Raw genomic sequence first — 14,316 nt, forward strand, 5'->3', positions numbered from 1 at the left:
GTCATAGAAAATTTATTAAAAACATTTGCAGAATAGGAACCGGAGGTATGTCAAACTTAGAAGGATATAAAGCCTGTGAATACTAGTCATATGTGAAAAAAGTAAACATTTGTTAGGACATGGTTTTACATTGATGTGCAAATGTGCTCTCCCTTTTTATTATGTGATTTGAAAATGAATGTGCACTCAGTGACTATCGATGAAAGATTGTGCTTCAAGGAGAAAACCCTTTCAACCATCAGGCAGTGTTGGTAAACAAAAACATGGTTATAAATGCTTAATTTGTCCTCATAGAGAAGGAACTCATCCAAAAAATGTGCTGTTTTGTTATATCTCAGTTATAGACTGTTAAATAATAATTCTACTTAACCTCTAAGTTGAGACTAAAGTGTAATGCCTTGTGAGATTCAATTTCTTGCTACGATCGATGGAAACCATATTTGTGAAAGGTAGTGATGTGTTCAAAGCACCACCTTTACAACTTAGGACTTGTGATTTTTTTGATTACATGAGGGCAATAAAATTAATATAAAATATAGTTCCATTCGTCTGTTAGCTGCCGGATGACAAAACCAGGTCTGGTTCCGTGGACCCCTCCTGTCCACTGTTATGTCCGCAGTTTCCTGTGAGTTCCGGGAAGAGGCTACTCTGCGCTGAATGAAGTGGCGAGCCTGGAGTTGGGCTCATACCAGGTTTCTTAGGCGGAATCGGAGGCGGATAAATCTTCTCCGACCGGGGGGTGAGTGGGGAACGAATGCCTGGAGACAGAGGCCCAGAAGGAGACCTTCCCCCTGTCGGGGAGGCCGCTAGGTTTCTGTAGTCTGTGCCAAATGGAGAGTTGCTGGTTGGTGCTAACTTGACTCCCCCCTGCTGGCTGGTGAAGCGGGACAGCACTTGTGTGACGGTGTTACGGGCCAGCTGCTTAGCGGAGCTGTATTCTGCTGGAGAAGAGATGGAGGAGGTGGTGGGGGAGAGATCCCTGGGGGAAAGAGGGCAACCGTGCTGCTGTTGCTCCAACTCAGCCTGAGCCTGGAACTTGTGCCTGGCTGCCTGGAACCTCTGGTTGACCCCTGCCTGGTAGGACGACTGGAAGCTTGGACGCTTGGTCAACACCGGGGATGCGAGTGGAGAAGATGAGAGGGATGAGGCGGCGGTACTGGAAGGAGACTGAGGGTGAGGAGAAAGCGGAGAATGCAAGACCACTCCACTTCCATTTTCCTGCGTGGCTTCATGAGGGAGCTCCTTGTGCAGGTGGTGTCCGTTGGTCTTCGCTGACATGCTTTTTGGGGTCACGCTTCCGTCCGGCTCGGTCTGAACAGAAGTGGTCATTTTTGATACTTTTGTCTTAGGTTCTTCTTTACACCCCCTGAGCGCCGCTAGTTGCAGATTCAGCTCATCAACCTGTTTCTCAAGTCCTCCACTCTTCTCTTTCTCCTTGCTGATTAGAACCTTCAGCTGCTCTCGTTCCGTATCAAACTCAGCCAGCTGCTTCTCAGATCTCGCCTCCAGCTGAGCTGCCCTGCTCTTCTCAGCTTCCAGCATTGCTTGAAGCTGCTCCAAGGTCGTCCTCTCTTCTTGGAGCAAGACCTGGAGGTGGTTGGCTTTCTGGGCCTCCTCCTGAGCCTGGCTGCTGGCTCTCTGCAGCTCCACCGACAGGGTGGAGGAGAGATCTTGTTGCTGGGACAGCGACTCCTCGACCTGAGTCACGGCCTGAGCCTGCTCCTTCTGCAGCCTTTGCACAGCTGCACGCTCGGCTTCCAGCTGGAAAAGAATATGAGACGGAGATGAGTCCTGAAATAGTTTGGAAACCTAAAACAAGTGGCCGCATTTGCAACATGTGGCCACAAGATGGGAGCAAAGGCTTCGGTTTTTATTGCGATCACTTTTTTGCGTATCATCAAATGAAACATCGAAGTTAGATAAACATAAAAAAACATGTAATATTCTATCCAGCCTAGCTGTAAAATTATTAGGTCATATGAGCTCAATAAACCACAATGTCACGGATGTTATAAACGTTTTATGTTGTCTGTGTGTGTAATCATTACACACAATGAGGCGTCTTACATAAGATGTTTTGTGTCTGCCAGCGCTGACTTTGCTTTAGTCATCAATATCCATTCTCACAGGTTTCCGCAGGCAGTAAAACCTCAGGGTGAAACAATAGCCACTTCCTCAGCTTCCTCTGGAACAGCCTTGTGTTACACAGAAGTCAGCGATTGGGCTTTTAATGAATGTCCTTACTCAGTTCTTTGTAGATGTTTTAAAATGTTATTCATTATTTAGTTTGTACCAATGGTTGCCAAATGCCAAAGCACCATTTTGAGACAGTAAACCCTAGAAATAGTGGGGTAAAAGACGGTACTGATTTGTGGTGAAAAGACAAAGTGTTCTCCTGATGCTAACTAAATACAAAGCATACACAAGTCACCAATTGGAATCGCTTCAGAAGGAGGCAGTAGGGATGGTAGTACCACAAAGTACACAAGACAATATGGGATTTTGCCTCGTGAGAAAAGTGCTTGACATTAATTTCTAAAGTAGTTGACTAGTTGAATGGATCAATAATAAGCCACATTGGTCAGCAGTCTAATTAGTCTAGAGAAGTAGAGCTGACCTTTGACCTGTGCTCGTCAGGATCGTCTCCTCACTGACCTGTTCCCGTACCTTCATAAATTTTAATCATTGTTTTATGCTTGTTTGTTTGCCTTCATTACTATGTTTCTTTTTTAGATGTAAACTGTGAGCGTTTTAGTTCTTAGTCAGGGAATGACAGTATGCGTCCAGGCTGCTACCTTCTGGTAATGCTATTTCGCCCTGTCATTTTTGTGTATTTTAATTAATAAATGACACTTCAAATTAACCGTATAGAAGCTATATTTTTATTCACAAACCAATGAACCATATAAATCAATCTGAGTTGTCGCTTGTACTATACTATGCATGGTTCATTGTCGTCTATACAGTTCAGTAAATAAAGATGACTTATTTCCATTTATGTATAATGTCAACCCTATTTAAAGGGGGCGATACTGTTAGTGACACCGTGACGTGTACCTGCTGTAGTAGACAGTCTCGCTCCGTCTGCAGCATGTAAGTGAAGTGATCATTCTGAGCAGAGTCTTGCATGTGCTTCCGTTTCTCCTCTTGCAGGTCAGCGATCACCTATCAAAGACACACCATTATTGTTAAGAAGAGATGGATTTAGGTCTCTAAACTCCTCAATCATGTCAGCTAGCAATCCATCTTACTCTCCGGTGCCTGTTTTCTACAGCAGCCAACTGGTCCATCATCCGCTCTTGAAGCTGTTTGCAGTGACTCATGACAATCTTAAGCACAGCCAGAGGGTTCGGGCCCACTGGCCCATCCTGCAGGTCCATGCGAGGTAGTGTGTGTTGATCCCCCGACTTGCTGTCGCGCTGCAGGGCCAGAAACGGGTCGCTGAGGTTGTACTGCCCGTAACGCTCCTGGATGAAAGCGTCTCTGTGTTGAGCCTTCAGGAGAGAACCATTTGAAAAAACATTTAACTTTATTTAGAACATTTACATCAATATGAGTTGAAAAGTTGATTCTTTCTGACTTTTATTAGTTGATATCTTCTTTACTTTGTACAGTCAACTTTAATGTCTGTATTTTTGTGTAGAGACTTGCATTACAGACAAGAACGCACTCTGTATGCATCAATCTGGGCATAAATGGCATTTTCAGGAAGTGTTTTTGTCAGTGTGAGCACAAACAGATGGTCATTCCCTTCAATCAAAACAAGAAGAGGTGAGAGGAACTGTACAACCCCAACCGAGGGGCAGATGTTAACACCTCCCTTGGGATGCAGTCGTAAAAAAGGACCACAAAAAAAAAATAAACAGAGTTGTGAATGTATAGGAAGTTAATCATTATTATTATTATTACTTGTATTCAATAAAAAAAACGTGTGCTCATTTATGGCATATACTGCCACTCAGGACCAGACTCTTCGCCCCCAGTTTTCAGTCGACCCCTCCAGCAGTCTGCCCCCACCGTCGTGCCCCTGCTCATACATGTATGACACCACATTCCTCTGCCACTTCATCGTTGTTATGGAGAAAATGTCCCTCTGAGTGAAACAGTAGACGACAAATAAAGCTATGGACTGAAGTGAAATCTTTGATAAAGATTGGACCAATTTATATTCTGTGACAAGATTTGAGAAATGGAGGGCACCAGTCTGCATTTGAGTGTTTCAATGTGACCCTCAATGGAGAGTTTCATTCTTCACCGTCAGTCTTTGTCTCCATCTATGTGAGAGGGGGTCAAAACTATGCTTGTTATTAGTAGTAATCCACTGATAAGACATGAACCCACTCACAAATCGGACTGTACAGACACAATCTGACCATCTCTTTGTGCCAGATTCTAATGACAGTGACACCGGTCCATTATGAGAGGGGAGGACAAACAGAAGTACAGGGCCGAAACCCCCAAGTGTCCCCCAATTAACACTAGGCAGCCCCAAACTACTAGAGTCTTGCTCTTCAGAAAATTGTTAAAGAAGCCAGTTAGTTTTAACTGAGCTTCTTAATTGATGCTCAGACTCCTTGTATACTCAAATAATGTGTGGAACTATGTAGTTTTTTCTTACTCAAATTGATTTCATCTTGTTCCTGCCATTTCATTTACGTATTTTGTTAATCATTGTTTTTTTCTTAAACCCATGAAGTCTCATTCAGTTTGCCTCTGACATGACACAATAGTAAATTATCATGAAATATAAAAATATAAATAAAATAAATAATACTACTAATAACAACATAAGAGTAGAGCGAGTTTGGGTTATGGTGGACAATCTGATCCTTTCCACCAGGGAAATTCTCCGTCACTCAAAATCCCTCAGCCCTGAGGACAGTCACAGACACAGTCATCCTCTTGTGAGAGCTGAAAAACTCCCAGGAATCTTGTTTCCTTTCCTCTTTAACCTCTTAACAACGAATACAATAAACTTCAGTGGAGCTATAGATACCCCGGAACAGTGATGTGCAAATGGATGCTTACACTAACGAGCACTTAAATAAATACCTGAAAAAACCCTCCCTTACAGAAACTGACGTGCTGTCTTCTTCATTATGGCCCTCGCATAGCTCGTAGTCTCCCGGGTAGCGACTCAAATCCTGAAGCTTTGCAGCATGGGTTATAGGGAAAAATATGCATTCCTTCTGAAGCTGTCTTCGCCTGGGTCTGACAGTGAGACTCACACACAAAAGAAGTGCAGGACCAGACCTGCCACATAAGAACAGCCTTTCATTCAAACTAAACGTACATAATCCCAAGCATCCTCACCGCAGAAGCGCACTAAAGAGATCTGCATTTAAGACAACTTTGGAGATCTAATCTGAGAACAGGAAGTGAAAAAAATAGCAACACTTCCTGCGCTAAATTGGTGACTCTAAATTGCGTGTTTTTAGTTTGAGTTTCAGTGATTGCCATCAGTGCAAGCAAAGGTGTGTGTGCTCTACACTCCTACTTCCTCCACACCTCATGGAACACCTACCTCAGACGGCACAACTTCAAGTCGAGCTTGTGAAGAGGTACATACGAGTCATCCAGGTAATGTTTAACTGCAGGACGAGTCACAGTAGTGGGTGGAAGCAAGCCCTTGTAGGGCAAAATAGGGATCAGGTGACACAGAATATAAGTTTTCTTTTATCAGAGTAAAATGAAAGGTGAGGTGGTTCTCTGAGTAGGATTGACTGGTCACTGGAAAGGGCGCCACCCCAAACAGAGGGGATGAATTAATGTTCACAGGCAAAAATGGAGCATTTAATTATCTTTAATTCAAAACCAAATGAATCCCTGAATATGTATATTTAAATATGAACTCAATCAAATGTACTGGTAAGCATTATAGGATTTAAATAATTATAATTACATGGAAAAAACAGTGGTTACTTAAGTGGTTCGTTTGCACTCAACTCTACATTCATAGCCAGATCCAAAAAGCAGCTTGTTTTCCAAAGCCTTCACGCTCAAATACATTTCTACAAGACAGAAACTATCTCAGGACTCAGTGCTTATTCACTGTCGATTAATGCGAGATATCTCGCTGTCCACCGACCACAAAGACAAGATAATAATAGCAGGTTGGACAGATAAAGACGTTCATCTAGCGCAGCCAATGTGCCACTCCTCTTGGAATGCATGACCTGTTTTTGGTGTCGTGTTCGCAGGAATGTTCCCTCTGGTTAAATCAGTGTCCTGGGTGATGAGAATGAAGAGCAGTGTAGTAATAAATCAGTAGGAACAAGTCCCATCGATGACAGCATCTAGCTGGCCTCATGCTGCAGACAGAGCATTTTGTTTCCAGGTATAGCCTCCCCCAGTTTAATATAGTATAAAGCCTATATTAAACTGTGAAAATGTAGACATTACTGGTAGGAAGTCAGTGATTTGAGGCTACACAATAAACACTACAGATTTTGTGTGTGGGCAGATGGGTCATGGTCAAGCATAAAAGACTCCCCATGAGTCGACTAGGTGTGAGGGGAGAAGGAAGGAAAGAGAAGCGCAGTCAACAGAGCAACAGTGTGGTTGTCCGCAGGCTTTTCCATCTGGGATGTCGCCATGCAGGATGTGTTATAACTGGTTTGATTGGAGGAGTTTACCTCGAGGTACCGGCTTTGTTCAGTTCGTAAGCTAAACATTCCTCTTGTTTGTGGCTGCTCACTGTGTTCAGGGTGCATACAACTTCAACCAAGCATGGAGCAGCTGCTGCAGCCACAGAGGGAGCCAATCAGACCAACATTGCACAGCTCCAGAGCTGCGGGACAGCACTGCTCATTCAGTGGAACATGAATGAGTGACCAGGCAAAAACAGCCAGCACACTTGTTTTCAGACCTTCAACCATTCAACATCTGCTGCATGTTAATGCTGCTCTGTGATGTCGGAGCAGCTGCTCATAGTGAGGTCTCGGCCTGCCACGGCCAAGGATACAGATTAAGGGGTGCACACGAGGGTCTTTGACCCTATATGAAGCATATCAAAGCATATCTATGCCACAATTTGTTGTTGCTCCCTTTGGAGGCATCAGTACCAAATCTGTCACTGTCAACAGTGGACACATGACAGCATTAGAGCATCAGGCGGAATGAAAGCTGAAACAAAACTTATCTTCAAATGATGTGTGAATTATTGATTAAGCTTTCATAATGATACAAATGCTCTTAAATATAGAACAAATGCTTGGGAGCTTCTATTCCACTAATCTTGATTAAAAATAGTAATAAAATTAATTTAAGTTTCCAGGAATAGACTGACCAGGACCAGAAATGATCTCATCATGGGGACACAGAAATAGGGCCTTGACCATCCACAATGTTTATGTTCGGTTAGAATAATACATCCAGGAAACCAATGCAGCCCCTCTGCTATTGTCCTCACGAGTGTGGCTTCCACCTTTTCCTGTTTACACATCCATTCACTGTACGGACACATTCTTTTTGCCAGTGTAATAGGGATTATTTTTGAACAACCTGCAGTGTAAAAAAAAATCTTGGTCATTGTCAGTCTTTTTTTCCTGTTTGAGATCTATGAAACCAAATTGTAACTAGGCCTTGGCAGCCACCTACTGTGGAGCCGCACATCCACCGCTGCATGCCATTGACTTCAATATTTACTCTCAAAACATGCCCCACTATACATGCTCTAGTCCATGTTTTTCGCCCCCCTGTGTGCTGAAAAAGTGAACTATGTATGCAGCTGGTAAAAAACTTAGACATAGACATGATATAAATGCAAGGTCCTCTAACCTAAATTTGTGTTATCAAATATAATAACTGTGATGGTATGTCATGGGTCTTACCCTGAAGGCATGGATAACCACGTCCTGGGCCTCCAGCTCGCCCTCCAGGATGCTGAGGAAAGTCAGCAGCTCTGTTCTGCTCAGAGCCTCCACATCCATTGTCTCCTGGGAAAGGGAGACAGGGGTGACATTTTTAAGCAGCGAGTCATTTTGAAAATGATAGATGCTCAACGTTCCAATGGCCCCATCTGTGGTTTAAATGGGCTGTGCTTTAGGTAATAAACAAGAAACCATTAGCATGCAAAGCTTCTGAGGGACCCTCAAATCCTGTAATTACACAGAGACGATATGATCATTTAAAATATGTTGAACGCAAACAATCTTTACACGGACTCTCTATAAACACAGGCCAAGTTTAAACATAAGTTTGGAATTTTGTAATATGTTTGGTGAACTAAATGGTGAGGCGAAATTCATTTGAAAGGGCAGCTTGTCAAAAGGTTATTAGGGGTCACCAGATGGGACCACAGAGAATTTGGGGGCAGAACATGACAAGAAAAAAAACACACACACACACAGAACATTTTTTTTTAATGTATCGAGTTGTTAATGTTTTTTTTCGATGATTAATTATTAATCTAAAAATAAGTGTTTACAACCGAACAACTTGGTCGAACATACTCGCCTTATCAACTACCATGAAAAATCATTCCAACATTCCGTGAATGCCCACACCATGGGAGCCCTTTCTCAAGCGCAAATCCCCCAAAACCATCTCAAAGGGTGTCGAGTTACTTGCAGTTCACCTCCGTAACAAACGCTCTTCTTAGGGTGTTATTTTTTCAATATTCCAGGTAAATCATTGAAGACCTTTTTGTTTACTTAAGCCGCTCGAGTCTATTTTATTGCGCTTTAATCTTCATATCACAAGGTGTCATCTGCCTGGAGAATCACACTGGGGTGGTTGCGGAGAAACAGAACAGGAGACACCTGCTCTTCCATTACTCTTTGTTTACCATTAGCGTGGTGTATTTCTCGCATTATTGTACCCTTAAATGGCAGATGGTTTTACTTACGTTTTTAAACATTTTATCAGTGAGGTTTAATTCAAGAAAAATCGTACAATTGATGACAAAGCCACCTTCACTCAAACACGTCAAGATGGCTTACTAAAAAAAGCTATTCAACATGGCAAAAGAAAAGTGTAACTTGTTAGTAAATAACGTTTGATGTGAGCATACCTTCATGCACTCCCTTCGGTTGGCATTGATTTCTTCCTTAATCCCCAAAATTATCTCCCAACAGCATGAATCAGTGTGGCTCACTGTCAGAAGCGAGCACGAACAGACGCTTGTTGATGAGGCCACTATCCAATCACAATCGAGGAGTAGGAAAATCTGACCAATCAGGGGTGGGTTTGCAGGAGGAGACCTCATTATGGGCGTTCCCTGTTTGTGGTCTTTGTTTCGGACGTCCAGTGGAGATTGTTTTCCAGTCCAAAATGTATTTCAATATTTTATGTTTCGGGTTTATATATGTATGTATCTCCGTTTTCAGTTGCCACTTCGGAATCTTATATGTCCAAACTATTTATTAAATTACCTAAGATTTGTTATCAGATGCATATAGCGCCGCCCCATGGACAAACACTGTAATTACAGCCCCATATAACCACGCGATATTAGATTCGTGGACTTACCTGGGACCAAAGTTGGAGGACACACCGGACACATTTTGAAGACAACCACACGAAACAAAACAAAGAACGGAAAAATAATTATTGTAGCGTGTTTGGTGTAAAGACCACGAGTTAATTGCTTTATAATTGTATTAAGAACTCATTTATCTTGGTTGTAGAAGAGCCTTAGTTCATATGGATCTAAGCTCAGTTCAATATCTTTTGAAAACTATCCAGAAAACAAGCTCTTGCCGGCTTGTGTTTACAGGGTGCCTGCCGTTCTTTATTGTCACAGCCCAATGTGGGTCACATGAAACATGTGAACAGAAACCTGAAAAACAAGATGATCTTTCTTTAACAGTGTTTCCATGGTCACTGTTATTGAAGAACTGAATTTCCCACACATCTCCTCTTCAACTTCCCTCTGAGCTTTTAGCCAAAAACTCTTACAAATTCTATCATCATATAAAGCAGTGTGTACTAGTTTATTTATTTGTTTCATCACCTGTATATGCAGGATTCATGCAGTCAAACCAAACACGGAGGTGAGTATGTTTATGTTGTTCTCTCACCGACATCCCAAACAAGTGTCTCATAAATGAATGTTTATTTGATAAGATACAATAAGACTTCAGTGATCATTGCAGTGAAACACTCCAAGATTCAACCACAGCTACAAGATAAATAAGAGCTGCCAACATAATGCAAATCAATTCGATGATGTGTGAGAGACAAGATGAAATGTGGTTTACAAATATATTTCTGAACAACACAAGAAAGAAAGAGAAAGAAAAGAAATCAAAACAGCATGATGGGTGTTTAAAAGATTTAAGAAAATGCTTTGTCTTAATGCTAAGAATTGACATTTTAGCATGTTTAGCATTCTGTCCAGCTGTCTGTAGAACCTGGCTTATAAAGAAAATCTGGCAGCAAAGTCTGCCTTCCTCTATCCTCAAACAACACGACTCACTTTGCTTATACAAGAAGAATCACCTGGTGACAGCTCTGTAAACATCAACCAAATGCAGCACTCACTTGACATCATCATGACAAGAAAGAAAGAGAAGTCTCATTTGTGACACAGTATTTCATACAGGATAAAAGAGACTTCCTTATGCAGCCAATCTTGGCTCCAACTTCAGTTTGATTGGGTTCTTCGGGTTAATGAAACCATCGGTTCCCAACTCCAACGGTATCTAGAGCAGAGATTATGCAGTTAGAATAGAACCATTATTATGATAATTAATGTCATTATTATTACTACTACAAACATCAGTCTCGCTGCAGGTGATGAGGCTGAAGTTCTGAAGGATCTGGACCAGGTTCAACTTCATCATCAAGACAGCAAACCTCATGCCGATGCAGTTTCTAGGTCCGGCTCCAAAAGGAAGGAAGGAATAGGGATCCATTTTGTCTTTGTTTTCTTTGCTGAATCTGAAATGGAGACATTAGGAATGTTACTGAGACCATAAGCTCCCACACTGTCAACACTTTTCACCTTTCAGGTTTGAAGACCTCAGGTTCGGGGAACAATTTAGGGTCGCGATGAATGGTGAACACCGGCACCGAGATGACACAGCCCTTAGGAACCGTCACACCATTGATATCCACAGTCGTCTTTGTCACCCTTTCCAACCGGTTTGCGATGGGATACAGCCTCATGGACTCGTTGATGACCATGTCCAGGTACTCCATCTGCATCAGAGCTTCGTAGCTGGGGGTTTTCTACAATCACAAAGAGAGATGTATCAGCATCATCTGCAGCAAGAGCGACATCGAAATGTGTCAAACCTTCTCTGGGAATGTCTCATCGACTTCCTTCTGCAGCATCTTCTGGATGTGAGGGTGGGTCGCCAGGTTGTAGGCGATGAAGCCAAGAGTGCTGCTGCTGGTTTCATAACCGGCAAATATGAATATCATGGCCTGAGCCAAAATCTCAGCATCACTCAGTCCTGCATGAGATAAAACAAAGATGCTGATTCATGTTTTCAGATGCATCCCAAATTTGACTAAACCAAGCCCAATTATTATTTAAAATTATTAATTAATTATTTTTAAAGAGACATATTATACCAGGACACCATGTTATATAAGAGATAGGTATATATATATATATATATATATATATATATATATATATATATATATATATATATATATATATATATATATATATATATATATATATATATATGCAGAAAACAAGAAAACATAAGGGTATCAAAATACCTATCTCTTATATAACATGGTGTCCTGGGTGGATTAGTGGAAAGGCTAACATTACATTTGATCAGCGTTCTCACTGATAAGGCTTATCTATGAAACTGAGTGTAATGCTGCCCTTAATCTTTGTCATGAGTCAAAGTCTGCCATTGCAATGACACGCGAATGCTGTCCTACAGTTCAAGAACTAATGAAAGTTAATAGTTGATTGGACTGCATTATTTAAATATTCTTTGTTTTTCACCTTTTTCAGGATTCTCATCAGAAGTCTGAGCATCCACCATCAGCTGCATGAAGTCCACTCGTGTCTGTAACCAAGAACAGAGCCTGTAGAGGGTGCTTTTTTTTTCTTTTTCAAGATTTCAATGAGAAATACACCGACTTACCTTGTGCTCATTTTTGTTCCGGTCAGACTTGATGGTCCTCAGGAAGTTGAAGAAGAAATCCAGCACGTCACCAGGGAACAGTGTCACTTGCATCTTTTCCAAAATAGGTCGCAAAAATGGGAAGAGAACTAGAAGAAAGAGATTACATTTTCACTGTCAAAAAAATACTCAAACCCTACTGTTAGCTACAATTCTGTCTGAGCACCCCTCTTCTCGACATGAGCCAAGACATACCACTGATTATAATAAGAGGATCCAGGAAGTTGAATTTAACCATCTTCTTGATGTTCTTTACGAAAGGATCAGACGGACTGTTGATGGAGTCAATGTCGACGCTGAAGGCACAGCTGGTCACCACATCCATACTGTAAGGCCCAAACACTCTGAAGGATAAAAGTCTACTGTCAATACTAAAGAACAGAACAGGCTCAATTTTTAAAAACAAAAATCTATTTTTATTTTTCGATTAATTTTTTACTCACTCTTTGACCTCGACAACTTCATTTGCGTCACATTGTTTTTGAAGATTCTTGATCACGCTTTCAGAGTGCTGCAGCATTATGGGGTACATCTGCTCAGAAGCAGTTAGACACACATTGTGAACACATCCAGAGCAAAAACACGACTTAAAAAATACGGTTTTAACCTCTTTTAGTCGTCCACTGGTGAAAGAGGGCGACAGCACACTGCGAATGCGTCTCCATTCATCGTCTTCGACAATTGAAACAGCACTGTTCAAGGGTCCATTGAGTCCAAAATCCTTCAATCATATCAAGAGTGAAGACCCAAATCAAAAGAGAATTTGTGATTTTTTTTTCTCACCCGTCTGTTGGTAAAGATGGAATAACACTCCTTCACCAAGACAGTTTTGATCATTGCTGTGTCCATGATGCCCAACATCGGTTGTCGACCATCATAGAACCTTTTATGAGCAGATATTGTCATTAGAAAAGAGACACTCCATGTGAAAACTAAGTCCAGGAACTCACCCATACACTCTTCCATACTTCTGAAAACACTCCATGTCAAAGTTGTGGATGCCCTAAAGTGTGTAGAGAACAAAACGTCAAGCTTGATCCAAACTAATGGTACCACAATTTCTCTCACTTTTCTGTACTCCAGGAAGGTCCCAATGAAGGGCCATGGTTTGGGCCCCTTGATTCCCATTTTCTTCCACACACCATAGGGAGCATATCCATATCTGAGAAGCACAATACATTTGAATTATACTTTTCTCCAAATATAAAAGTAAGATTGTGCAAACAGGTACTACTTGCCTCATTCTGAAATAGTGTACTTTACTGTGTTACTATTATAAGATGAGAAAATGCTAACTCTCTATACTTGTATTTCATCATATTTGGTGATTTGTCATGCACTTATTGGTATGCTTCGCACTGTGTCACGCTATTAAAGCGTCACGTGATTTTTTTTTTCTCTTTTTGGTAGGGAGTAGTATATAACTGACGCTGATTAATTTTCCACCAAACAGGCTGACACTCCCCAAACTGAATGAATCAGAGAATAATCTCTACACGTTTTATATAAATATTTTATTTTTACAGTGGAACGTCTGAAGGGTTGTTTGTCATGGGAGACACCCGCTTAACGCAAAAAAAGAAAAATGTGGTTCATGAAACACAAAAATCGTGCAGATTAACTCGAGCAAAGCTTTCAGTTTCCGCAGATTTAGCACGTCACATTATGCAAACACTGGAGCTTTTTCTTCGCTTGAAATACGAGTCGAGTTAAGTGTCAGATGTCAAACCAAAGTTGAGGGATACACTTACACAGCGATGAGTGAGATGACAAGGGCGATCAGCGTCCACGTCGCCACAGAGAAATCCGGAAAGTAGTCCATCTTTCCTGCTGCTCCAACTCAGCCTCTGTGACCGGAGAGGAGCTCAGTGATTTAGGAAGTATGGAGGAGGCGGGCCAAGTTCGAAACAACAACCTGTTACGCAACGTCTATCTCGACCATCAACCCAGTCAGGTCCAGCCTGCGAGATCCTGCCCAGCTGGCGAACTTTACCACACTTACCACACAACAGTTGCGTCACCTGGCAGCGTCAGTTGACGCTGCCAGGTGACGAGGTCCTGGATAATTGCTTATATTTTATCTCAAGCCCATTTTCAGCACTTTATGATTCAGGTTTCAACAAATAAGACAAAGGTTATCAAGATAAATATTTAAAGTCAGGCCAAGACGCTTTCAATTGTTTAAGGAGAGGTGCACGGTTTTTGATCTTTTCCCATA

The 14,316-nt window shown here is 41.7% G+C and overlaps 2 protein-coding genes across 2 annotated transcripts; both read right to left on the reverse strand.

The window, feature by feature from the left end:
• Nucleotides 1-5: 5 nt before the first annotated feature.
• On the reverse strand, nucleotides 6-9,111 carry LOC128750120 (CTTNBP2 N-terminal-like protein). Its single transcript, XM_053850340.1, has 5 exons — nucleotides 9,014-9,111; nucleotides 7,833-7,937; nucleotides 3,252-3,494; nucleotides 3,058-3,165; nucleotides 6-1,761 (listed from the first exon to the last, which is right to left on the reverse strand). Exons 1-5 carry the CDS (start codon nucleotides 9,017-9,019, stop codon nucleotides 553-555), a joined length of 1,671 nt encoding a protein of 556 aa, XP_053706315.1. The 5' UTR covers nucleotides 9,020-9,111; the 3' UTR covers nucleotides 6-552.
• Nucleotides 9,112-10,040: 929 nt separating this feature from the next.
• Nucleotides 10,041-14,018, reverse strand: LOC128750121 (cytochrome P450 3A27). Its single transcript, XM_053850341.1, has 13 exons — nucleotides 13,850-14,018; nucleotides 13,167-13,260; nucleotides 13,049-13,101; nucleotides 12,882-12,981; nucleotides 12,706-12,819; nucleotides 12,542-12,630; nucleotides 12,294-12,442; nucleotides 12,060-12,187; nucleotides 11,918-11,981; nucleotides 11,242-11,402; nucleotides 10,949-11,175; nucleotides 10,722-10,884; nucleotides 10,041-10,646 (listed from the first exon to the last, which is right to left on the reverse strand). The coding sequence occupies exons 1-13, from the start codon at nucleotides 13,918-13,920 to the stop codon at nucleotides 10,563-10,565; spliced, it is 1,497 nt and encodes a 498-aa protein (XP_053706316.1). The 5' UTR covers nucleotides 13,921-14,018; the 3' UTR covers nucleotides 10,041-10,562.
• Between the last annotated feature and the right edge of the window lie 298 nt (nucleotides 14,019-14,316).

Source organism: Synchiropus splendidus, chromosome 18, assembly GCF_027744825.2.
Source record: "Synchiropus splendidus isolate RoL2022-P1 chromosome 18, RoL_Sspl_1.0, whole genome shotgun sequence".
NCBI lineage: Eukaryota > Metazoa > Chordata > Actinopteri > Syngnathiformes > Callionymidae > Synchiropus > Synchiropus splendidus.

What these genes read in the sequence shown, in the direction of transcription:
- LOC128750120 (XM_053850340.1), bottom strand. An exon ending in TGGTTATCCATGCCTTCAGG is followed by an intron (nt 3,495 to 7,832) that starts GTAAGACCCATG and finishes TCTCTCCTGAAG; the next exon opens with GCTCAACACAGAGACGCTTT. An exon ending in GAGACTGTCTACTACAGCAG is followed by an intron (nt 1,762 to 3,057) that starts GTACACGTCACG and finishes ATTCTTTTCCAG; the next exon opens with CTGGAAGCCGAGCGTGCAGC.
- LOC128750121 (XM_053850341.1), bottom strand. Translation starts at nt 13,920, where the DNA reads ATGGACTACTTTCCGGATTTCTCTGTGGCGACGTGGACGCTGATCGCC. An exon ending in GTCATCTCACTCATCGCTGT is followed by an intron (nt 13,261 to 13,849) that starts GTAAGTGTATCC and finishes TGTGCTTCTCAG; the next exon opens with ATATGGATATGCTCCCTATG. An exon ending in CCTTCCTGGAGTACAGAAAA is followed by an intron (nt 13,102 to 13,166) that starts GTGAGAGAAATT and finishes TACACACTTTAG; the next exon opens with GGCATCCACAACTTTGACAT.